Source organism: Montipora capricornis, chromosome 8, assembly GCF_036669925.1.
Source record: "Montipora capricornis isolate CH-2021 chromosome 8, ASM3666992v2, whole genome shotgun sequence".
In the NCBI taxonomy this organism is placed as follows: Eukaryota; Metazoa; Cnidaria; class Anthozoa; order Scleractinia; family Acroporidae; genus Montipora; species Montipora capricornis.
The window spans coordinates 45,301,369-45,326,368 of NC_090890.1; the positions used below are offsets into that span (position 1 = coordinate 45,301,369).

Here is a 25,000-nt window from a genome sequence, read left to right on the forward strand (position 1 = left end):
GCAACATTCCCTTACCTGGTGGAGATGAGCCACACAGGGTTAAGACATTTGCAGGCACAGATCCAGGATTTTTCTTAGGAGGGGTTGCACTACTAAGTAATTGCATAGCTGACTGGTGACGTTTTTTTTTTTGCAGATTACCAGTGCTATGAGAAAGCCTCGGGGGGGGGGGGGGGGGAGGTGCACAACCCCTGCACCTTCCCCCTAGATCCACCCCTGATTTGCCATCTATTTTGACTCAATTCTGAGACAAAGCTATATTTATTTACTTGTAGCTTCTATTTTGAACCATGATCTAACAAACATTTCTTACGTGTATATGTATGACACATCACCACAGACTTTTGTTATCGTTATGAATAAATTATTTATCATTTTGAAATGGGTTTCTTTCAGAAAGCAATTGAATTGAATCCTTCTGATGCCACCTCTCGTCATGTACTTGGTGTTTGGTAGGTCATAATTCTCCAATTCCATAGTAACTTTCTCAGTATCATTTTTCCTCATTGTTTTCTCATAGAGACTTGACCAGACACAAGATTTCAGTATTAAAAGGCTGTGTATATACAGCTGTCCAGCTTTTTTGTCATAAAATTTCAGTTATGTAATCAAAGTAGTGATGGGCTATATTTTTATAAAAAGAATATTCATACCGTAACTTTGAATTCATACAAATTAATAACAGACGAAAAAAAGAACTATTTTGCCTTCCTTTCTTGTTGAAAAGCCCTATGAAAACCATATCAATTATTGTTGTCAAGTGAAAAGTGCTCTAGCTAAGGATAAATATGAATGAGAACATTTTATGAGCTTTCCACACAGAGGGGAAATTTGCAATATTATTTGGTTGACTTTATCAAAGTAAGTTAAAGGTAGATCCTTCTGAAGTTTACAATAGCTGCCACACTTGGGAATTACTTTCAGTGACTTCTTCTTTTGGCCTACGTCTGTATCCATCACTGTCGACTTTGCTGTTGTTTTCTTTTTTCTGATGCTGTTCCTAATACTTTTTGCAGGTGTTTTACTTTTGCTGACATGGGCTGGGTCACTAGAAAACTAGCAGCCACTATCTTTGCTTCACCGCCAACATCTTCCTATGAAGAGGTAACATCATGGTGATGTGTGCAATCAAGTTTAGAGTTTGTTTACTGTAAAATTATAGTCGAAGCTCTCGTAAGCAACAACCCAGGGAAATAGTCAAAAAGTGGTCACTCCTAGAGCTGGTTGCGTACGAAAATGGGCTCTTGTAAGCGACCAAAATTATAAAAAATAGAGGATGCTCACTTACAAGAGATTTCAGCAAAGTCTCTAGGATTTTTAAATTCTTATTGATGGTAAAGAAGATAACGGGAACTTCTTTATTCTCAATCATATCTGCCAAAATATCCTTACAATATTATATTCAAAGCCCAGTTTGAAGAGTGAGGCTACCCTAAGCAGTTGGCTCTTAAACAAAAAGCCAAAATCAGCGAGACAATTTGTACCATTTGTCGCAACATACAACCCAGCAGTGTCAAATCTTCAAACAATACTGACACTTGTTAAAGCAAGGTTTCAAAATTATCTGTGACCACAAACTCACAAAAGGGAGACTGTGCAGGTCTGTTACATTCTTTCAAATTCTTGGCCCAGTGGGTTGTGTTTTTATTATTATAAGTGTTGACATACAAGATGAGACGCTAAGTGGTCGCTTACGAGAGCTTAAAAAAAAACAATGGGAAAGCCCAGTTGTGTAATCCCAAAGGTGATCATGGTCGCTTACGGGAACAGCTGCTTATACACTGTAGGAGCTTTCAATTAGAGAGTTTAATGGGGACATAGTTTCTTCAACTGTAATAATCTCTGAATTGTGTTGTAGGCCTTAGGACATTTTCAAAAAGCTGAGGAATGTAAGTATAAAGATAGTAGCTGGAGATTAAGAAAATTTATCGTGTTTATAACTTATTAACAATTTGATCCACCCTGCTGGTCAAATATTCAGAACCCAGAACCATGTGTTGAAACAAAGAAAATTAAATAGCTGCAATAGGATTAGAATGAATACACTCCAAGAAATTATTAGAAAAGGAGATATATATAAAACACTTGGTGCTTTCTTCCATACCAAGGAATGGAAAGAGGTAGGCCCCTTTAAGGACTCACATTCAGATTTGAAGTATCTCTCTAGCTGTTTGGCTCTGTTCTACTTTTTTTTTCTGGCAGAGATTTCATTCTGAAAGAGGTAGTTGATGACTCATTATTGTACTTAGAGTTACGATCACTGACTCTAAAATTTGTTACCATGAAAGTGCTACAAGTTGCTGACAATCCATCTACAAGTGTTCATTTTGTGACAAAAACATCTCTGAATTGATACTTTCGTCCATGGTGCAAGTTAAAGATTTAAACCGAGTTGTGCAATATTTTGGGGGAAGGCTCTTCAAGGCTGTTCATTATACACAAATCTTCTTTATAAATTAATGTAGCTTTTTAGGATATGCTCAGTAAAATAAAATAGTAATAGAAGTAGTCAAATGTCAATGTTTCTTGTTCTTTCATACCCTAGTGGATCCAAACTTCTATGCCAAAAACCACATGTTTCTTGGAAAGACATTTCTACGTTTAAAGAAAATGGATGAAGCTAAAATATGGCTGGACAAAGCGGCAAACAACAATCCGAAGAAAACTGCAGATGACAAAGCGGTTTGTACTAAAATTTGTCTTATGTAGCCTGGTAGGAAAATAAATTCCTCCATTTTACGCAACTTGCACAGTTCAATGTTGATGGTGCAGGCTTGTTAGGTTAAGTCTGCTATGAGCCTAGAAGACCCATCAGGCTGTCACTTATCTCTAGTTTCTGTAGCATGAAGCGACTAGAAGTATTTCTACTCCCCCCTGGATGGGATGCCAGTGCATCACAGTGTTACCCCCAGCATTAGATTCGCCGGTACCCATTTATACACCTGGGTGGAGAGAGGCACAGTGAGAGTAAAGTGTGTTTGCCAAGAACACAACACAATGTCCCCGGACCACTCAATCTGGAGTCGAGCGCACTAACCATGAGGGCACCGCACCTCCCACAAGGCTTGTTAATAGATAAAGCAAAATTCCAAATAGAGAGTCCCCCCCCCCCCTGATCAATGTTGCTAGACGAAACAAAGCATGTCGAGCCGGGGCTTATCAACATTGGTTGTAGGGGGGAGGGGGATAATAATAATAAAAATAACCCCTGTTTTTTATATTCTCAACCCTTTTTGTCCAAGATTGTAGATTCAGGTGACAAGATTTTGACAAAATCAACACATCCATGATTCTTGATAATCTACTTGTACTTTTCCTCAAAACCTTCAAGACAGTAGTGAATTATGTAATTATTTTTAAAAGAAGCTCTTACAAGCTAAAAGCAAGACTTCCCCATGCAGGACCAGTTATTTGATCTCTTCTTGATCTTCCATTTTCTCACAATTTAATTCTTTACCCTTATCTAGATGTTGAAAATATTATCTCCAAACTCAAAGACTGAACAATTAAAACAAATTGATCCAATTACTTTAGTATCTAATCTGCTCCTATACTTTATTGGTACACTGTGTAACTATTGAAGTATTTACCAGTTATGCTTAACAATGTCTAACTCTTCGGTTTTTAGTTTCTTTACTAAATGATGTAACTTAAGTATGTTGATGATTGACCCACCCGGGTCAACATAAACTTATTCCTAATTTTTTTAATAAAATAAAGTGTCTGTGTAAAGTGAGTAACACTTGAAGACTTCACTCTGTCTAACACCAGAAGATTTTGCTTGTCAATGGGGAAAGCTTAGGGACAAATGAATTAACCTTTGAATGGGTCTCCTTTAATATTCCTTTCCCTTTTTCTTCTGATAGGCCAAAAGGAGGCTGAGGAAATGTTGCACAAGTACTTTTAATGTCAAGAAGGATTTTATTGTTAATTTGTTTGGAAGATCTGTGGTTGCAACTACTATTTCTGTTTTTTTGAGGATGTATATTTGTCGATACAATCTACCGGGGTAATCATGTTTAAACACAAAATGTATATCACCAAAAACAAAATAAAAGGTATGATACCAGAGGTTTCAGTCTTTTTATTTTACAGTAGATTCCTTGCTCCAGTGTGGGTGCCTATTTACGATCCTTGCTGACAAAATGATACTAAATTGCATATAACAGTGGGACACCCTCATTGGTTACTTTGACGTCATATGACTTCTAGCAAAAAGACTATATTATAAAATAAATATTATTAACTTTGCATTAATTAGCCTCAATAACCTTGTTTTACACATGCCAGTAAGGCTAGTATGTAAAATTAATTAAAATAAAAAATACAAATGTACATAATACTGGCTGCATTCAGTGTATATCTTTGTTGTCCCATGCACTGCCCCGAAGCAAAGTAATTATATTTTTTCTCTAAAATCTTGATGTTTCTCTCAGGCATAAATTTGTTTTGTTTCCCCTTCTAACTTATATTAAGTGTTGATGTTTGTTTTAGTCTATATCATAGAACTTTGTAGTTGCAGCAAATTCATGCAAACCTTTGTTATACTTTTCCTTCAATGAAGTAATTCCTCTATTTAAGCATTATAGTAGATTGAGCAGTCTACATCTGGCTAAGGGTTTCAAGCTGGGATGTTTATCTCTTTGGCACAGTTGACAGTATCTGCACACAGCCTATAATCCAACCAAGGAAAACTGAGTGTGTTGTTTATTTTCATTTTATGGTCATTCTGAAACACCATGCCCATTGATGTAAAGCTCTTGAAATGGTCCCGAGCCTTCCTTCCACAATGCTGTCCATAATTTGCATGATATCCGAAAACAATTTTATTAATAATAATAATAATAAAATTTTTTATTTTATTTTATTTTTTTATCAGTAAAAATACACACACTGAAAAAACCAAATAAAGAACTCTAAAACAAGTATTAGGCTTATAGAGATACAAATACTAGTACTAATTCTAATGATAGCAATAATAGTTTTTTTTTTTTTTTTTTTTAATTCTCGTTTCCTATAAACATGTGTATTAAAATAAAAAAAATAAAAAAAATAAAACAACTCTTAGTATTATAGATTTGATAAAATAAAGGAAAGAAAAATTATAAATCAATATTATAGAATGTTAAGACGCTCTTTGCCATAAACTCAGTGTCAGAGGATAACGCTATTTACAGAAGAACAAAAACTATCTACATGCGACCGAGACTTCTAGTTCTAGATCAGTCTCCTGTATATTTGGGGTAGTTCTCCTCCTAGAACGCGAGCCTCGCAGGCAAACCAATGCAGATCTCAAAATGGCAAATGAGACTCGAGTCCTAATCCATGCGATAGTGGAAGCGTAACTCTCCTGTTTCTTCACTGCCAGTAGCTCAGCAAGACGGCTATGGTAACGTTGACATTCGTTAGACATGCCTCCAGTAGTGGTAAATAATAATAATAATAATAATAATAATAATAATAATAATAATAATAATAATAATAATGAAAGACTTCAAAACTGGCATACATCACCACCTGGCAATAATTTGAAATTTTCCAAATGTTGGTCAAGTATGACAACCTGACTGTAAAATAACTGGTAAAAACAATCTTTTTGAACTTAAGAATCTGGTGCAGATGATCACATAAATTGAGGGATGACAAGACAAATAAAATGGCCTTAGAGAGTATTGGTGAAAACTCCTTCATGAAAATTCAGTAATCCAAAATCAGAAGTAACTTTTCCAGGAGGAGTGAATAATAGTCACTGGCCTTCCATCCAAATCAAGCAGTTGTTTATGTCGAAAGACAAACTACGTAAAAGAGTGCCTGAAATTTAATATTGAGATAACATTACAAGTGCGTTCAACAAATTTCTGTTCTGTTGCTTTGACCAGAGTATGAGAACAGAGAGGTTGCAGGCAAAAAGCATGCCAGGTTTGCTGGCATTCTCGTTGACGTTTCTACTTGAGAAAAAAATTAACAATGAAAAAATAACTAGACGCACCATGAGCGTAAACTGGGTTGCCTGTGGTGCGTGTTACACAAAACAGAGGGCACTGAGTAGGGTGGTGTTGAACTGCAGCGTTGCAGTTAACTTTTTCAAGTGGGCAGTCATGTAGACCATTCGAGGGGTCACCCAACGGTGTGCCAGCAGTGGCTTTTTGGGGTTGGGGAGGGGGGTAAGGTGGGCTCACATTTTCATACGTTGAATTATTTTGTAATGTCCTGTCCCATTTTGAGATCTTTTACTTTTTTAAGCTTTGATAATAATTCAGTTCAAAGAGAACAAAATACGCGCTTGAGTAAAACTCAATCGTGTCTTCTTTAAGTTAAATAATCTGCAAAAAAAACTAACTGCAAATTGCTCTGACCGACGTTTTCCTGAATGTCAGGCACGTCTTGCAGTCCGCACACTAAGGAAGGGCTGAACAAGTTGTTTCCGCTTCATAATTCCTCTTCGTTTCAGTCTAATCTGATGGCAGGTCAATTTTTTTTTGTCTTCACCTTTGCACCAAATAGTATCGCAAAAGCCTCGAGTTAAAAGTAAAAGGCAAGCCAAAAGACAAATGAAGAAAAAAATAACCGTTTTTATATAAAACCCTGAATTTCGAATTCCTAGCGAAATATTAATGACAATCGATCGTGAAAACACTAAATTTTCAAGGGAAAGGTCATGTTCTGTTAAAAGGAAAAAATTGATCACGTGCTAGGCAAATCACCTCGTGTCAACTTTCTTGTTTACATTGAACGAACTACAGGGAAGAATGTAATCGTTCTTCGCTTTCAGAGTTAAACAACTTACTTTTAAGCTAAGAGACTTCCGTCTTTTGTTTTTTAATTTTGTTGTAATATTTAACTGAATATTTACATTTCATGAGAAAAACACATAAAGCGGTGATAAACATAGTGAAGCAATGCATTTTATGAAATCAGACTTGACGTTTCGTATGTGGCAAATATATATTTTCAAAAGTAACCATTATTGTATGAAAAACTATTTTTCAAAAGAAAATGCGAACGTTCTGCTATTTTTATGTCTTACCCCGATCATTTGCATTTCTTTTGAAATATAAATACTTTTTCATATAATAACGGCTGCTTTTGAAAATGTATGTTGCCACATACGAAACGTCAAGTCAGATTTCATAAAATGCATTGCTGTACTATGTTTATCACCACTTTATGTGTTGTTTTTCTCATAAAACTTCGATGGCCGAAGGACAAGAGTCTCTATGATACAATTTACATTTCACCTGTCGGGTCAGGAAGCCTTCTTTGTCGGGTTATTGACTCGAGACCCGACTCTTATCCGGAACACTGTTGAAGGCGTTGAAACTGAATTTTTACTGGGTTGCCATATGACAATCCGGTCGGACAACGAGTTAAATTTAGTCGTTTTCTTTTTTTTTTTCCTTGTCGGGAAAGTCTTTCCTGTCACTCCCCTGGTAAGTGGTGTCTTTGTGCATAGAGTTCTGCCCGTAGTTTGGTAGGTTTCAGGGGTAGTAGAAATGCGTAGATTTCTCTGCTGCTACACAGTAGAATATTTAATTAACCAGCGATGGCGTCGAAGTCATTAAAACGCAAATGGCGTTTTGGTGGATCTTTAAACGAAATATACCTTTATGGAGCTCAAGAATGGAACGTCAATATGGATAAACAAGACAGGCGGTGAAAAATAAATAACTAGAATCTTAAAAGCGACGTGTAATGGACTTCGCTCGTCGAGCCGTAATCAAAGTGAGCAGTATTTCTAATATTTTACGAAGTGTCGTTTTATGAACAAAACTGAAACCAAATGGAAAATTCTCAGGTTATTTATGGGTTTAACAAAGACAGAGAAGGAATCGAACACCTTAAGTAGATCTGTGATCTCTGTTGTCTGACTATTTGTATTTATTTGTACTCAACTCTGCACAGTCTTCCGGTAACAATCGGAAATTTCACTAAGGGCCTGTTTATATGGTCTCGGTTACCACAGACAGCCCTCCTTCCCGAGACAACTTTGTCGAGCGTCTATATGAGAATAGACCTTTTAATAATAATAATAATAATAATAATAGAAACGTTCTTGGTGCGCATTTAAAAAATCTCAATGCGCTTACAATAAATAATAACAATAATAACCACACTAACTAAAAAAATTAAAACACAAGCTACAAAGGTATCATTGGTCATCAAGGAGGTGGCGACGAAAAAGGTAAGTTTTAAGTGCCGTTTTAAAAGTTGACAGAGACGAGGCTGACTTAATATGCTCAGGTATAGAGTTCCACAGTTTAGGAGCAGCGAAGGCAAACGCCCTCTCACCATAGTAGAGGGTATTAGGGCGGTACGAGTTCTGAAGTAAGGATTGCTTGGAGGAGCGAAGTGTCCGTGAAGGATTCCGAAACTTGAGTAGCTCACGGAGGTAAGATGGACCTTGAACGGCTTTTCGGCTTGTACATTTTGTTTTCCCGATACAGATCATGTGATAATACTCAGGAGGCTTGGTCCTTTGTTTTGTTCATTAAAAAGAGTGAATACAGGCATGCATGCCCTCATTTTAATGAACAAAACAAAAGACCAAACCTCCTGAGTATTATCACATGATCTGTATTGGGAAAACAAAATGTACAAGCCGAAAAGGTCTATTGCGTGACCGAGACAAAGTTGACCCTACTTAATTATGAATATATTTTAAGGCGCATCTTCAAAAAATACGCATCATCATTTGCTCTTCTTTCTTTCTAGTTCGTTTTTAGTAAGTATAGTTGCGTTTTCCTGTTCAGAAAATGGACTGACAATCTTAACTGAGCAGTAATATGTAGTTTAAATAAAAAGTTTGTTTTTGAATCGACAGTTTCCGTTGGCTGCGGTGAGAATTTTGGCGGGAAAAACCTTTTCATTCAACATGGCAACATGGATAACCCCCAAATTGCTTCTCCTGTGATTCTTATGTTATGCGTGCGCATTTAAGATTTTGCTGTTTTGTTTCGGGTAGTCGAGCCAAACTGTTTAAAGGCGAAAACTTTGTCTCGCCTGCCAGGGTTACCCTACCTTCCGAGGCGAGACAACTCGCCTCCCCGAGTTGTCTCGCCCACCTCATGTAAACGGTTGATAGAATCTTTTAAATAAATGAGTGGAAAATATCTCGCCCAGGGTAACTCGGTGGGGAAGGTTGTCTCGGGTACCCGAGACCATAAAAACAAGGTCATAGCATGGGACGTACAGGGAAAATGTTTCATCTGAGTTTAATTGCCAACGAGCAAGCCGAGCGGAGGCGCGAAGCTTGCGTGACGGCCAGCTTAATGCCGCGCGAAGTATTGCAGAAGGCAGAAAAATTCTCGCTCGTGCTGTGAAAAGTGTAATGTAAGTGTACGCAGTGTAAGATAAGGTTCCCTGTAGATTTTAGTAGGGATCAATGAAAGCGCGTGTTTTGATGTGTGATGTCATTAGACAAACCTGCATGACGCTCGCGACTATTGATGATCTTGTGTTCGGAGGTGAGTGAAAAAACGTTTTTTCCCCTTTTCCCTGACCATTGTGTTGTGTACACTTTCTTTGAGTGTTCTTTAATATTTACTTTCGAACCATCGTGTTCTATATTGAGTGAACGAGCTCAAAACTAAACCGGCGTACGTGTTGTTATCGGCCGCTGTTGCCAATTTCGGATTTCGTCCGGCGAGTAGAGTAGTTTGTTTTTCGTTTTGTAAACCATTAAATCAACGATCAATTTGACGTATAATTCATGGCTGTATCTTGCAAAATAAAAATTCTACAAGTGAAACAACTTTCATGTGCGTGAGAATTTGATTCTCCATTACATGTTTCACACTGAAAAGTCTGAAAACGCTTTGCCGGGCGATTTTTTACATGGCACTGATTTTACTCAAATTAATTATTGTACATTCCTGTTAAAATTACGACTGTTAAAAAATTACAGCAGTACTTTCCATATTATTGCTACTCTGCAGGCAGCCGGTTTTTGCTCTAAGGGTCACTAGGACGAGCGCTTAGTCATCGCCAACTCGAAAAGGCGGTATGGCGTTGGTCGTGTAGAGAAGAAGGCGAGACAAGGGTGGTATGGCCGAGTGGGGGTCTTCTTGTGCGCGCCGCGCCCATGTCTCGTCCCATTCCCCTTTAGCCAAAACGTCTCGCCTCATAACCCCTACTGAATTACGAGAGAAAAACAGACTGCCAGCAGTCTATATTATTGCAAAACACGTTAAAATCTACATTGTTGTTGGAGATACAAAGTGTGCAATTTCTATTATTGTATTATTGTGAACTAGATAAGTTGAGTTACAGTACTTTCGAATAACTAAAGTCACAACTACCGTTGGGTATTTTGGAACTCTGATACAAATCTGCAAACTATGTATTACATTGACTGTTCCGTTGGCACTTAGCGATAGCTATTACTAGTAAAGAGATTAATTGGAATGGAGTGAGTTAGTGCCATCGAGTCCAAACTCCCTAAACCTCATTGATGACGTAGTTATCAATGAGCGAAAAAGTAAAGAATACAAGACTCGTGCTAAAGTTCTCAATTAATAACAAAAAATTACTCGAAATTACAAATACCAACAAAATTTGTTCATTGAAATTTCCTCAAAAATATTACAAAAAAGCCAACATCAATAATAACGCGGTTTTCGATTGTCAAAAGTACATGTAGATTTGCAGTCGCTTCGGTCTTACATTACTCAGCTTCGCGATTGGCTGCAAATTTTCGCGCCACATTCTCAGCCAATCGGAGGTAAAAACGAAACAAACTGTCACTGGCTCTCACGCGTTTTCCCGCTCTTAGTGCCAGTTGCATGTATTTGCTTTGCGTTGTGATTGACTCATACGATCCTGATTGGTCAAAGTAGCTTACTTTGGTTTTGGTTTTAAGACACTAAATTGAGAACCACTCTATTTTGGCAAAAGAACAACAACTTCATCGAAAATAAACACAGCTAGAAAATGTCTACAATAAAAAATCAGACGTCAGAGTGACGGAGGAATTAAGATTTGTTTCTACAATGGTTGTTTTATTCGAGTGGAAGTGATCGTTTGCCGGAGGAAATATTTCGTTCCCTGAGGAGAATTACATGACCCTGAAAAGGGTTATGCCATGATAGCCAGATCCAGAATTGCGCGGTTTTCAAATGAGCGCCTTAAAACAAAACCCAAAGAAATCATAGAGCCAATCACTTTCGGACCAAAGAACACCCTTCAGCCAACCACAAATACAAGTAATTCACGAGTTGGTTTCGCTTGCCAATCCGAATGCAAAGAAAGCAAAAGCAGCTGGCGCGAAGTGCGGGAAAACGAGAATGACTAAGTGGCAATTGTGTTTAGTTTTGCATCTGATTAGCTGGAAAACTTGCGCAGATCCTTTAATCTGAACGTGGAGCAAAGCAAAACCAAACCAATCACGAAATTACTTTTCAAACTCAATTGAAAATTGCTCTACGTAGCATTTCGAAATCCTAAACTGCTCTCGTCGGTCGGTGGCCATCAGGGTTTTTAGGCCATCAGGGTTTAGGCCATCAGGTCGTATGGCCTCGTCGAATAAACGCGCGATACAGCCGATACCTCTTTGACTATCGGTCATGTTAAGCTGAGACAAAACCGATATCTCGTCATTTTCTGATTCCGAACAGTTCAAACAAAATTCGAAAATAGGACTGCCTAAGGACTTGCACGTGTGGATACATAATGGCGAACTGCTAGACAACCCACAACTGGGTTGTCCGAGACTATAATTCGTGCGTTTTAAAGTTGCCGACAGAGAAGATCGAATATGAAAACACTGGCCGTTTTTATGCTAGAGACGCATAATCCGTCTGGATCCAACTTGAGCAAAGATTAAGGTTGCAGTGCGTCTGCTTAGTACAAAGCCGACGGCACAAAATAGATTGATTATGCATCTCGCTTAATTGTCTCAAGTACATCTTGGAAGACACGCTTCCAAGATTATTCGTCTAAATGCATAATCCGTCCTGAACCCGTCTTTAGTCTTCATACTAAACGAACTAAGCAGGCGAACTAAAAAGGTTTGCTTAGTTTCCTTCCAGACGGATTATGCATCTCTATCTTATTAACAAAGTGTTTCCAAATTACACAATGACCAACACCGATAGAATAATTAAAAATACTCGTCACAATCTTTTAAATTTCAACCATAGTACGTCCCCAAAAGACAAACCTCCGGGGCACCTTTGGGGAGGGGGTGCCTGTACACCCGCAGCACCCTCCCCCCGATGGACCTGGGGTCCGTTTCTCGAAAGTCCCGAAAAAGTTTTCAATCTCCTTATTCTTAAAATCTGGTCTTTGACAGGCTTTCAAGATAAAAAAAATACAAACTAATTGCCAAGTTTCATAAAACGCCCGTGTTTGGATAGAGGATGAAACACTCTTGCCGAAATTTTATTCTCATATGATCACATATCCAGACTTCCTTAACTGTAGTGATTCCTTTTTTTTGGGCTTTTGAACTATTAATGAGTTTGAGAAGAGAGTCTTCTAGCCCATCTGCCCCTCAGACTCAGACTTCGGGCCACTTTCGCTACATCAAATATGTATCAACCATCCGGAAATTAAACTGGTATGAACGGCGTGGAAGTTTCGAGAAAAAACTGAAAATTTTTCGTCGGGTGCTCACGTCCACCACATAAGCACAAATTTGGCAATCTCACGTCGTTGTTTAGCCGAGAAAGGCAAAGAAATGTCCCAAAACATATAACGCACGTGCAGAGCGTGCGGAGAAATCGTTTCCCTCATAAAAACTATTGTTTTGTGACGTTCTCGTTGTCTTCGACGTCGTCGTTAGGGACCTTAAGCAAGGACGGCGATGACGGTCGACGAAAACGTCACCTCAGAATATAACTTTGCTTTATCGTAAGTCTTTCGTGATTATTCAGTCTCGTTCACGTCCTACAATATGGGCGAAGTACGGGGTATCCCAATAATAAACTGGTACCAGCGGTTTTAGGGTGAAAATAGAGAATGAAAGATTCTCTGTTGCATGCTTACGTTGTCGTCAAAACCGCCTCAAATTTGATGATTTCAGGTCGTCGTTATGCAGAGCACCTCTAACATACTTGCTAAAATGCATGCTGCGCGTGCAGCACGATTATTTATGCTCTTTTAACCAATGATATTATTGTTTTGTGGCTTTGTCGTAGTCGTAGCGGTTGTCGTGCCACTACGACGAAAATTTTTGATTTTCTTTTTGAATTTTTTCAACGTCAATTAAGTCAATATGTTCAAAATAATACAATGCATTTAAATTTGGAACGATAGAAGCGAGATAAGTCGGGAAATAGCCAGCCAAAAACCGCTAAAAATCTGTCCGCCATTACTCGGACGGCATTAGAGAGGCCTGCGATTATTTTGTAAGCGGTCTTCACGCAAGATTGGGCTCGTGACGTCATACGCGCATCGCTTTGTGGGCGTTTGACAAAGCGAACAAGTCGATCAAGGAGTAATGTATATAATATCAGCAAAAAGCAACTCGGCGATCTCTCATAGACAGCATGGGAAAGTAGCCGCGTTTATTTTGAGCGTTGCGCATATGACGTCAGACCCCAGGTGATCCAGCTAGACCCAACCGTTTTCCTTGCTCACGGTCACTTGCCGTTCGAGGAATGGCGGACAGCGAAAACCGAAAAACTACGTTACAATAATCATACTTTCCGTGGGAATTGAGATAAAAATTGGCATGATACCTGTTTAGTACGTCTATTTTCAAAATCGAAAGAAAAAAGGACATGCAAAATTTTCATCGTAGTGGCACTTTAAGAGGTGCCTTCCTTTTAGCAAATCCGGATTCGGATTCACACAATCCGATTTTTGTTTCACCGTTCCATTTATCCAAATCTGAAATGCGATTCGAATCCAAGGAATCCACCCCCAATAGTGGATTTTTTGGATTCAATTTCAATCCGGATTCGGATTCTCCGTTCCTTTATCCATTTCATCGCGCTCACGCGCAATGCTCCTTGGGAATTCATCATGGCGTCCAACGGATCGAACTCCACAGGTACGTGTTGTGCTGTTGTTTGAGTTTGTTTTCAAACGAATATTTCCGTGAGATAGAAATGAAATTGGTCTTAATTAGTTAAATTAGCTCGTCGTTCATTAACAGAAAAATGCCGTCGTCGATAGATTCTGTGAGCTGGTATCCATCGTCGTCGAGTAAATCAAGTAAAGCATTGAAAATTGTTAGCCTTCGAATGGCCGCCATTTTGTTTTCAATATCCGCGGAAGACTAGAGACGTGGCAGGGGGACTATCGTATTTCGGATTTCGTGTTTCATTTTGTACACTGAATCCCTAAAATCTCGATTGTGTAATCCGAATCCGGATTGGTAAAAGGGACCAGGTGTTTTGCAGAGGACGGCAAAGAAATGTACCAAAATATATAACGCACGTGCAGAACGTGCGGAGAAATCGTTTCCCTCATAAAAACTATTGTTATACCTCCCAACTCAAATACGTTTTCTGATTGGAGGAGAACGTGTCACGTGTCATTGATCAAAACTTCATGACGCCCCAGGGCGAACAAAACTTCATGACGCCCTAGGGCAACAACAACAACTTGAACTTTCGACTCACACGTGATCAGGTCGTGCACCTTTGAAACGGCGGCAAATCTGTACGCCAGCCGACGTCAACCAAATAATTTTTATCTGTGTATTGTTCAACTTTGAGTTGGAAGGTATAACAAAACACTTAATGACTGGCCCCTCGGGAACCCGTGCGTGTTGTTGCCCCTCGACCTCAATGTTTCCCTCGGTTTCGCCTCGGCAACATTGAGGGTCTCGGCGAAACAAACCTCACTGTTTCCCTTTTGGCCAGTCATGAAGTGCTTATTGTTTTGTGACGTTCTCGTTGTCTTTGACGTCGTCGATAGGGAGCTTTAGCAACGACAACGGCGACGGCAACGAGAACGTCACAAATTTGCATATTTAGTAGGCAAAAACAATAGCTTTGCACGCTCTGCACGTGCGTTTTTCACTTTTGTCCATTTCTTTGCCGTCGTCAGCAAAACAACAACGTGAAATAGCCAAATTTGAGGTTTTATAGAGGACGTCAGCACTTGAGGATAAATTTTCATTTTCTCCCCTAAATTAAACGCCGCTCATATCGGTTTCATTCCTGACGTACTCCTACACCTTTGTCACATTAAAAAGCTTGGAATAGTCTCGAAGTGATCGCAATAACGCGAATTTTTGTTTTTACATGACGTTCTCGTTATCGTTCCCGTCGTCGTTGCTAAAGCTCCCAGATGTTTCGCAGAGGACGGCAAAGAAATGTAGCGGCAAAATGTAAAACGCGAGTCAGTGCGGAACGCTTGATTTTTCCTCATTAAACCGGTTGGTGTTGTGGCGTCCCCGTTCCCGTTGCTATCCTCGTTGCTATGGCTCCCCGTCGTAACCATCCGGAGAGGGACTGGAAGCCTGACTACAAGTAGTGAAACTCTAAGGTGCGTTCGATTGACCGTAATCCGGAATAGGAATACATGGAATATCAGTTGGAAATCCTTCGTTTTTACGGAGATTCACATTAAAATTGTCAAACATCCGCTAAAATTCTATTTTAAACATATTTTTATTATCCTTGCTGCTTCGAAACGCGCAAAACATACCGTTTTAATCATCACTCCACGTATTCTTATTCCGGAATAGGGTCAATCGAACACGCCCTCAATCTAACTTAAACACACCTACATTAACAGTTCCAACTGAAAATTACAAGGAGTTAAGATCTAGTTTCAGGGAGGCACATTTTCTTCCTTGCAATTTTTTTTTTCAGGTCACTCAACTCTTGAATTCTGATACCAATCGCAAGGTATGAACGTTATCTTCTGAGATTTCTGATGAAAGGGCATCAAGAACGACTTCTAAAGGTGATGCTATGGCATATATTTTGTAAGCATTTTCATGCATAGCAAAAATTACGCCAAAGCCACGAAGGCCAGTACCCTCACTGCGTTTTTCGAAGATAACCGCTCCTGAATCCCCTTCATCAACGAACTGTTTTCTTGCGTCAATGAACAAGCAGTTCTTGCGCCATTCGGGCTCACACACGACATTACTAATCTTTTTCTTACAGGTTTTGCAGTAACAGGTCATCCCGTGAACTGGTTCCATTTGTGATTGACTTGTTTGCCCTGTGTCACATTCTGGACAAAAGGCATGAGGTAGTTTGACATTAAATGTTGCACCTCCTTGTGCCTTGAACATAGGAGCCGCCAAAAACGCTGGGGCATCTACGGAGGCACCAACAACAAAGCCGTTTTCGGTGTACCCTGTTGTTCGGCCACTCTTGCACAGGTCTTCAGCACTCATGATATCTGTTACTGGGCAACATTCCCCACTGGGAGGAACTCCTGTTCCAATCACTTTAACGGTCTTGGATTTTTTAAACGTTCCACTTCGTCTTTAGTCAACTCAGCAATGGCAGCATCAATGAAATACTCTTTGTCATTCGTCCATTTGACATTACGTTTCAACCCTTTAGTGTACAAACCCACAAGCCTTGGTTCTTTCAAACCCGCCTGGAAGGCCTTTTCATGTTTCTGCGCTTCCTCCAGTAAATCTTGTGAACACCTTTCGGAACATTGATTTGCTTCCTTTAGTTCCATCAGCCTGTTGAACTGCTTCTCCATTTCAAGTTTTTGGAGTTTTTCAGCCCCAGAAATCTTAGTCTCCTGATTGCCGGGTTCAGTGATTCTGTCTATCCACTCGGCATATGCTCTTAAGTGGTACCTTAGATAGTTTAAATGGTCATCCAATCCAGGGTGAACAATCTCATCTCGAACAATGGGCCCATGTTTGATCACATGATCACATGACAGTGCATAGAAGCGATCTCCATCCCCCACAATGGCACCTAAGGTCCCACAACCTTCCTCATCCTTCACGCCAATGCTTGCTCCCAAACAAACCACGCCCTTCTGTTCTTGTGCCTGCTTCGGCTCCCAGATCTTACGAGCTCCTGCGGTATACCAAAACCCGTCCACCACGTCCACCGGGTAAGGTCCAAGAGAAGTTTCGAACTTGGATTCGCCCATAGGAATGAAACCTTTTCCTAGGACATAAATTCTTATACACGGTTCACGTGTCTGCCGGGAGTTTTTCACTTTAAAAGAGGCCTGCACAGATGTGACGTTTCGATGTTTGTCAAACTTATTTAGATTTTCGTTTATTAAGCGGCTGATTGCATCGACTTGAGACGCCTCCAGTGCAAGTTCGTGGGATTCACCACAAACGTACTCAAGAGGTGTAACATTCAGTACATTTGCTGCGTTGTTATATAGATCTAACCACTTTAGTTCCACCTTCATCTTTGCAAAGCATTCTTGGGCGGCTACTTTTAAGCCCTCGAGTGCACCAGAATCGCCACTGAAAACGTAGAAACGAATCACCACCTGATCGTTTTCTTTGTAGGGCAACACACGCACGCATTCCTCGTGCTCAGCTTCAAATTTCATGCTTGCTTCAACAATCTCTGCCTCTTCAGCTTTCGGTGGAAGAAGATAACAAAGAAAAAAAGAGAACTGTCTCATAAGTTTGGCTACTTTGTGCAAGTCGAGCAAAGTGGAATAATTCTGGAAGAATTTGGGAAAACAGTAGGAGGTAGTATATGGTTGATCTTGTTACTGTTGCAGTGCAGTCTAGATACAATAGGGAGCTTAAGCAACGACAACGACGACGGAAACGAGAACGTCACGAATTTGCATATTTAGTGCACAAAAACAATAGCTTGGCACGCTCTGCACGTGCGTTTTTCACTTTTGTACATTTCTTTGCTGTCGTCTGCAAAACAACAATAAGCACTTACTGACTGGCCCCAAGGGAACAGTGAGTTTTGTTTCCCCGAGACCCTCAATGTTCCCCGAGGCGAAGCCGAGGGAAACATTGAGGTCGAGGGGAAAAAAAACTCACTGTTTCCCGAGGGGCCAGTCATTAAGTGTTTTGTTATACCTTCCAACTCAAAATAGAATACACAGATAAAAATTATTTGCTTGACGTCGGCTGGCGTACAGATTTGCCGCCGTTACAAAGGTGCACGACCTGATCACGTGTGAGTCGAAAGTTCAAGTTGTTGTTGCCCTAGGGCGTCATGAACTTTTGTTCGCCCTAGGGCGTCATGAAGTTTTGACCAATGACACGTGACACGTTCTCCTCCAGTCAGAAAACGTATTTGAGTTGGGAGGTATAACAACGTGAAATGGCCAAATTTGAAGTTTTATGACGAATGTCAGCACTTGAAGATGGATAAATTTTCATTTTTTCCCCCTAAATTAAGCGCCGTTCCGACCAGTGTCACCTTTGAGGAACTGCCACACCCTTATCATGTTATGTAGGTTGAAACAGTCACGAAGTGATTGCAACAACGTGAATTTATGTTTTGACGTTCTCCTTGCCGTCGCCGTCGTCGTTGCTTAAGCTCTCTAATATTAGGTCTACGAATGCAACGTTGTTGGTGCCAGCGAGCGCAAGGTACCTGCCTTCACTTGGCGATTGTGCCTTTCAATAAACAGCTCCGAAACTGTGAAACAATATTCCCGCAGAGAACAGAAACACTGAGAGCCTGACATCTTTTACAAGAGCTCTAAATTAGCCTTTAAATGACCTGATTATAGGCCACTTCGGAAAATACCATAATACTCTTTGTTTCTCCCCCCAAATTTTGCATAAGCATTGTTTTTGTTTATCGAAAATTGCCTCCGTATGGTAACTTTCGACAGTCAGTAATCACAGTCAAAACCCGTTTTATTTCACAGTACTCGCAGATGTACACTAGTCTCAAAAAGTAAAAAAAAACGTGTTCTCCTATCGATTGCAAAACAAGATCAATTGCAAAGATCAAATGTCAACTATATAATTCTACATTGTGATTAATTACAAAATACAGGATTTAAAAAAACATTCACCGACCAGTTTTTCAGCTAGACCGCCAGACGTTCTGAGAACGAAGTTTAACGAAATTCCGCAAAATATAATGCTTTCCGTTGAAGTTTGTAAACGAACATCAAAAGCAGTTTGAATCATGAAATTTCACGGATTTGATACCTCTAAAAGACTTACATGACAAGCAATTCTTCTATTTATTAAAAACAGCGCTTCTTTTGAAAGTTATTGTAAGAGTAACGACAAATTGAGTATTTTAGGCATAAAAACTTCTCTCTCGAATAACTTAAAATCGGCTTCTACGATTTTCTTCAAACTTCGTCAAACGTTAGACAAACACTTCAGGATTAGTACCCTGCGTATCATTTCAAAAGTTTAGATCGAATAAAACGTAAAATTGCTGCTAATAAAAAAACCATGGTAACCTAGAACGCCATATCAACTACATTTTTACAAACTTCAAACTTCCTCTAGTATGTGGTTAAAGTTTCAAAGCTGTAGCTGCTTGCATATAAGAACTGTGGACGTCTAAAGTCTAATGGTATAGGCTAAATTTCTTGTAGGAAGCCTCCTTAAAGCCCCGTTCAAACGGTCATGATAGTTCATGATAGTTCATGATAGTTTCACCTATCATTCACTATCATTGACTATCATGTTTGCGATCACACGGTCCATGATAGTTCATGATGGTTGACGAAATCGCGCAATGTGCTGGCGTAGCTAACTGGTACCTAGTCTCCTACCGCGCGCGATTGTAAACAAACAATGTAAACAATGTAAACAATGTAAACATCCCGATTGTGGTAGTCATCGCAAAAAATGTTCCACAAACATGGCCGTGCCTCGTACTCATCTATTAGGTTGCATATCAAACTACTACTCCACTTCTCGTTGTCTGGTTTTTTAGCTTTTTTAGCTTTTCTCACTTTCTCGCTTTCATCGTCACTGTCGTCCGAATATTCGTCCAAATTATTGTTTTGTTCTTCCTCACAGGACGATGGCAAACTTGCGGTAGCCATATTGCATTGAGCCCGCCTTGGTTACCCCCGCTGACCGAAAAACTATCATGCACTATCATCCGCTCGGTCAAACGGAAAAAACTATCATGAACTATCATGTCGAATTTGAACATGTCCAAACTGCATGATAGTTGATGATAGTTGATGATAGTGAATGATAGTTCGTGTTCAAACGTGCGTGATAGTTGAAACTATCATCAACTATCATCAACTATCATGACCGTTTGAACGGGGCTTAACGCAACAAATGAAATGCTCGGTTCAAAGTTCAGTCGATATGCGTGTCTCAAATTCAATGTTCACTGATCATCATTAGCAATGTCTTGGATACGTAACTCTGCTGCAGCTGCTGCATCCCGTCTGGGCCTGAATGGCGGTGCGGTAGGGCTGAGAGACGTAGCGTCCTTTGATCTGTTGAACGACAATTCCAGGGGGTACAAAAGTTGTATGGCTCTCTCCAGGACGGTCTTCCGACTTCGCACCTTAGCTGCACGAACTACGCCATCACGTCCCACAATTAGCTTTTCTATGATCCCAAGTGGCCAGTAGTTTCGGTTTTGTTCTTCCGACTTCAAAATCACCACATCTCCTACTGACAGAGGATTCTTTGAATTTCCTTGCTTCAGGTTGTGTCCTTCTCGTAGCGCTCGTAAATATTCAGAGGACCAACGGCGCCAAATTGCATCTTTACTCCTTTGAAGGAATAGGCCATTTCCGAGTTCATGTGTGCCTCCTCTTCAAAGCGAGTCTAAGTGCGAAGATTTTGTTATGAAAATTAGTTTTCGTTCATATGTAAAGTAGAACTAATTACCATCACAAAAACTTAACACTTAATCTCGATTTGAAGAGGAGGCAGACATGAACTCGGAAATGGCCTATTTCGCTCGTTTCCTGAGGTCTTTTTCTTTCAGATGATACGGCTGCAGTTCTGGCAAAAGGTTGGACTTGATGAACAACAGGGCGTTCGGCGTCAGCGTGGGTAGCTGTATGTCATCTTCTGCGTAGCTGAGGGGGCGGTTTTCCAGTACAATCTCAACGTCCAGGGGCACCTCACTGAGCTCGACCCAGGATAGTTGACCTTGTCCCACTGTCTTATAGAAGGCGCCCTTCATTACCCCGATGAGTCGTTCGAACTGTCTGCCCCACCAGGGGGGACGGCTCAAATTAAACTGCCAGGTTATTTCGCGAGTGCCAAGAAAGATGTTGAGCCTTTCATCTTTGCGTACTTTTTTCAACCAGCCGGCTGGTGGGTGAGGAGCAGCCACGGCTTGAAACCTTTTACAGCCCCAACAGCTCCTAAGAACTCATTTGGTGAGTTTGCGAAGGCGGGGTACCCATTGGACTTCACGAACCTTCGCCATTGTAAGTCCCACTCCCCCGTGCAAAGTGGTCACATGGGCGCGCTGAACTATTTTGAAGGTGTACGGGGCAGAAACCGGCAAGAAAATGGGGTATTCTCCCTGAATGCGTCCCCGGCATTCCAACACCCCATCGGCGTTTCTCTGCAGGTTTAGCTGTAACTTGTCCTCTTGGAAGTGGCCGTCACTGATCGCCTGATGTTGCGCTCGTTTAATCCAGAAGAGCCTGCATGCGGTGATTTCCTGTGTCGACAGGGGGCCTCGGATCTTCTCCGAAGGGTGCTGGCAGTTGCGAATGAAACGTGAAACCCATGCGCAAACTCTGAGGGTTTTGTGTAGGTCAAACTTCTCTAGGACACGATCAAGGTCATCACTGATTTTGATATCCGCTGCGAAGATCTCTCGTTGAACTTTCCTTTCTGCGTCACTTTGTTGGCTCGCTTGCGTCACGATATCTTCTGGCCAGCTTGTGAGGTCCGTGATGCCATTCAGTGTTTGGATGACTTTGGATTTTTCGCACGTGATTTGTGACGAACTGACGATATTCACCTTGGTCATTCAACCAGTGTAATGCCACTGTGCTATCCAACCAGCACTGGATGTCGGTTGCGAGCGGAAACCCTTCCAGTGCTTTGTGTACGTTCGTCACCAGGTTGACAGCCATGCGTCCCGATACCAGTTCGAGACAAGGAATGGTCAGCCCTTGTTTGGCGAGACGGGACTTGGCAGCTACCAGACCTTGCATGTAACGCCACATTCTTGCGTAACAACAGCATAAATCGCAGCACTCATGCCATGTCCTCTGGCATCCCCGAAGGCGTGTAACTTTATTTCTTTGATCGTTTCTTGATAGGTTGCCAAACTGCGCGGCAGAGTGACACTGTCTGGCAATTTGTATTCCCAGTTTTTCCATCGATTTGCGTAGACGTCTGGTAACGGAGCATCCCAAGCGAGCTTTTGGTTGCATATTTCTCTGTAGATCAATTTTCCCTACAGCATCACGGGCGACACTAATCCGAGTGGGTCGTAGACTTTGGCTAAATTTGCAAGAACTCCGCGCTTCGTCAACTCAGCTGTTTCCGCGGGAACGACTGCGCTTAACGTATCCTGAACTTTGTCCCATGGGTGTCCAAGGAGTTTACTCTTCCCCTGATTCAATTTGTTTTCAAGTTGCTTCTTGGCAAAGCTGTCTTCGTCATCACCGGAATTCGTCTCTAGGTCTGGTACATTTGAGTGCCATTTGTGGAGATCATACCTTGCGTCAGCAAAAACTTCAGCCCTTTCACGTTTCAACTTCATTGCGTCTGTCACGGTCGGTCCACCTGAAATAAAATCATCTACGTACAGGTTCTTTAATGCTTCACTGACGCTTTCTGGGAGGCGGGGTCTCCATAGTTCAAGGTGTTGCTGGATGACTCCGTTCAGCAGGAACGGAGACGGGGCCAAACCGAACACTACTAGGGTGAAACGCAGAATATCCACTTTGCTTGAATGTACGTCTTTAATCCAATGAAACCGTAAGGAGTCTCGCTCAGCTTGGCGGATCCTTATCTGCAGAAACGTTTTCCGTATTTTCCCTGTGACAGCAACACTGTGGAATCAGTTACGATTCAACACGCTCCATAGCTGGTTCTGTAACAGTGGGCCAGCGTGAAGACAATCATTGAGAGATGGTGCATCATTATGGGCGTGAGCGGAGGCGTCGTACACTACTCGGAGTTTTGTCGTCTCAGCGTTCTCTCGAACTACTGCTCGGTGAGGCAAGTAGAATTCTTTTCCCATCGCTTCAGAAGGTGCTCTTTCGACGACACCCTCTTCTAGTTGCTCTCGGATAACAGCATCATACTGGGCTAGCATATCTGTTCCTCGAAGTTTGCGTAACAAGGAATTCAATCAGATCAGGCTGCCGTTTTGATTGTTACGAAGTGGAGGATGGTCATCTTTCCAAGGGAGTGCGGTTTCATATCGGCCATCTAAGGAGCGCGTCAATTGCTCCTTAAACTCACTGTATACGTCTTCTTGATCACCTGTGGGACTGTCTGCAAGACTAAGTACGTCCAAAGCACACAGACGCTCGTAGTCGGCAGCAGAGTTCACAGCGAGGTACACTGGAGATAAATCGGTCTCAGCACCTGGTGACATCAGCGTCCACCCAAAGCGTGTAAACTCAGCTACGGGATTCCCACGGCGACCAACTCGTAATCGCTCCCCGGTACGTATTCTCGCCAAGTCGTTCGCTCCCAGGATGAGATGGACAGGCAGTACTCTTTTGTCGTCATCATCGTCGATGTATACCCCTCTCAGATGGGGATGCTTGGCCAGGACTTCCCCATACTTGGGGTTCTCAAATGAGAGCAATTCCCGTTTGTCGACTTTGGTCACATTCACGTCCAATGAAAACTCATCTGTCACAGACTGCATCGACACTTTGTACTCTTGCATGACTCTCGTAGCCACGCCCACAAGCGTTGTAATTTGACGAACTCCAGAAGCTTTGCGTTCAGCTTTTGTTGGATTCACAAAAGTCGATGATGCATATGAATGGCTTGCACCGCTGTCGAGAAGGGCCCGAAATTTGTATCCTGCTACCTTAACGATAACCACGGGATGAATGACGGCTGAATTTCCCACTTGCGAAGTGGTCATCCCCGGCTCACGTGCTTGTGGACGATCACAGATTGATGTGATGTTTCTTGGCACAATGACGGCAAGAAATTTTGCTGTTACACTCGATTGCTCGATGTTTTGGTCCGTTGCAGTTGAAACAGAGCTCCTTTGTCGCCAAGATGTTTTTCCTTTCATCAAATGATGTCACGCGATGACATTCGAGACCTCTGTGCGTGGGGTCATCACAGTACACGCACGCACGTGTTTGTTGCGTTGCAAAACTTCTCTGAGCTATCTGATCACGTTGCGAGTGTGGCGTTTCTTCTCGATGATCTTCACTTGATTCTACTGGATTTCGACGTATCCAGGAGCCCAAAGCGTCATAAAGTTTGATAAAATCCCAGTTTTGCCAATCGTCGTCGTTGCGGACCAAATCTCCGCGAATCCCAGCTAACTTGTCTATCGTCAACGCCACATTTCCTCTTACATCTCCCAGCCTTCCCATTGTTTCCAGTGATTGTACATTGTACCGCAGTTGTTCGGTATGATGGATGTTTTGTGGATTTGTTCCTTTAATCCTAGGCAGATCAAGAATATTTTGTACATACGCGCACCACACCGCGCACCGGTGGCTCAGTTGGTTGAGCACCGGGCTGTCACGCGGGAGGTCGTGAGTTCGACTCCGGCCGGACCAACACTCAGGGTCTTTAAATAACTGAGGAGAAAGTGCTGCCTTTGTAATTACATCCGCAAATGGTTAGACTTTCAAGTCTTCTCGGATAAGGACGATAAGCCGGAAATCCTGTCTCACAAATAACTTCCATGTTCATTAGTTCCCTGTGGGACATTAAAGAACCCACACGCTATTCGAGAAGAGAGTAGGGGATGAAGTTCCCGGTGTTGTGGCTGTTCTATGTGTGTATATGGTTGGGTGGGTATAGAAGGTCCACATCAGCTGAATAGCTGCCAAAACTTCAACCTGCTTAAACAAATAAATAAATAACAAACAAACAAACAAACAATTTCGCTTTCCTTGGCATAACGATCCATTAAGATACTTTTCGCTCGATTGTACCCTTCCGCGGTAAATGGGAGCCCGTCGATTATTTTTCGCACCTCGAGATCCACAAATTCTTTGGGAAAAG

At 41.3% G+C, this 25,000-nt stretch overlaps 2 protein-coding genes across 2 annotated transcripts in view; one reads left to right on the forward strand and one right to left on the reverse strand.

The window, feature by feature from the left end:
* LOC138060656 (regulator of microtubule dynamics protein 1-like) overlaps positions 1 to 4,072 on the forward strand; it is a 7,850-nt gene extending 3,778 nt beyond the window's left edge. The window contains exons 4-8 of the mRNA XM_068906490.1: positions 397 to 452; positions 1,017 to 1,104; positions 1,859 to 1,889; positions 2,546 to 2,682; positions 3,867 to 4,072. Coding sequence (XP_068762591.1) covers positions 397 to 452; positions 1,017 to 1,104; positions 1,859 to 1,889; positions 2,546 to 2,682; positions 3,867 to 4,013 — 459 coding nt within the window. The 3' untranslated portion in view covers positions 4,014 to 4,072. The remainder of the gene's footprint in view (positions 1 to 396; positions 453 to 1,016; positions 1,105 to 1,858; positions 1,890 to 2,545; positions 2,683 to 3,866) is intronic.
* Positions 4,073 to 14,799: 10,727 nt separating this feature from the next.
* Positions 14,800 to 25,000, reverse strand: part of LOC138059986 (uncharacterized) — a 15,987-nt gene continuing 5,786 nt past the window's right edge. Inside the window, exon 3 of the mRNA XM_068905649.1 lies at positions 14,800 to 17,477. Coding sequence (XP_068761750.1) covers positions 16,354 to 17,448 — 1,095 coding nt within the window. The 5' untranslated portion in view covers positions 17,449 to 17,477 and the 3' untranslated portion in view covers positions 14,800 to 16,353. The remainder of the gene's footprint in view (positions 17,478 to 25,000) is intronic.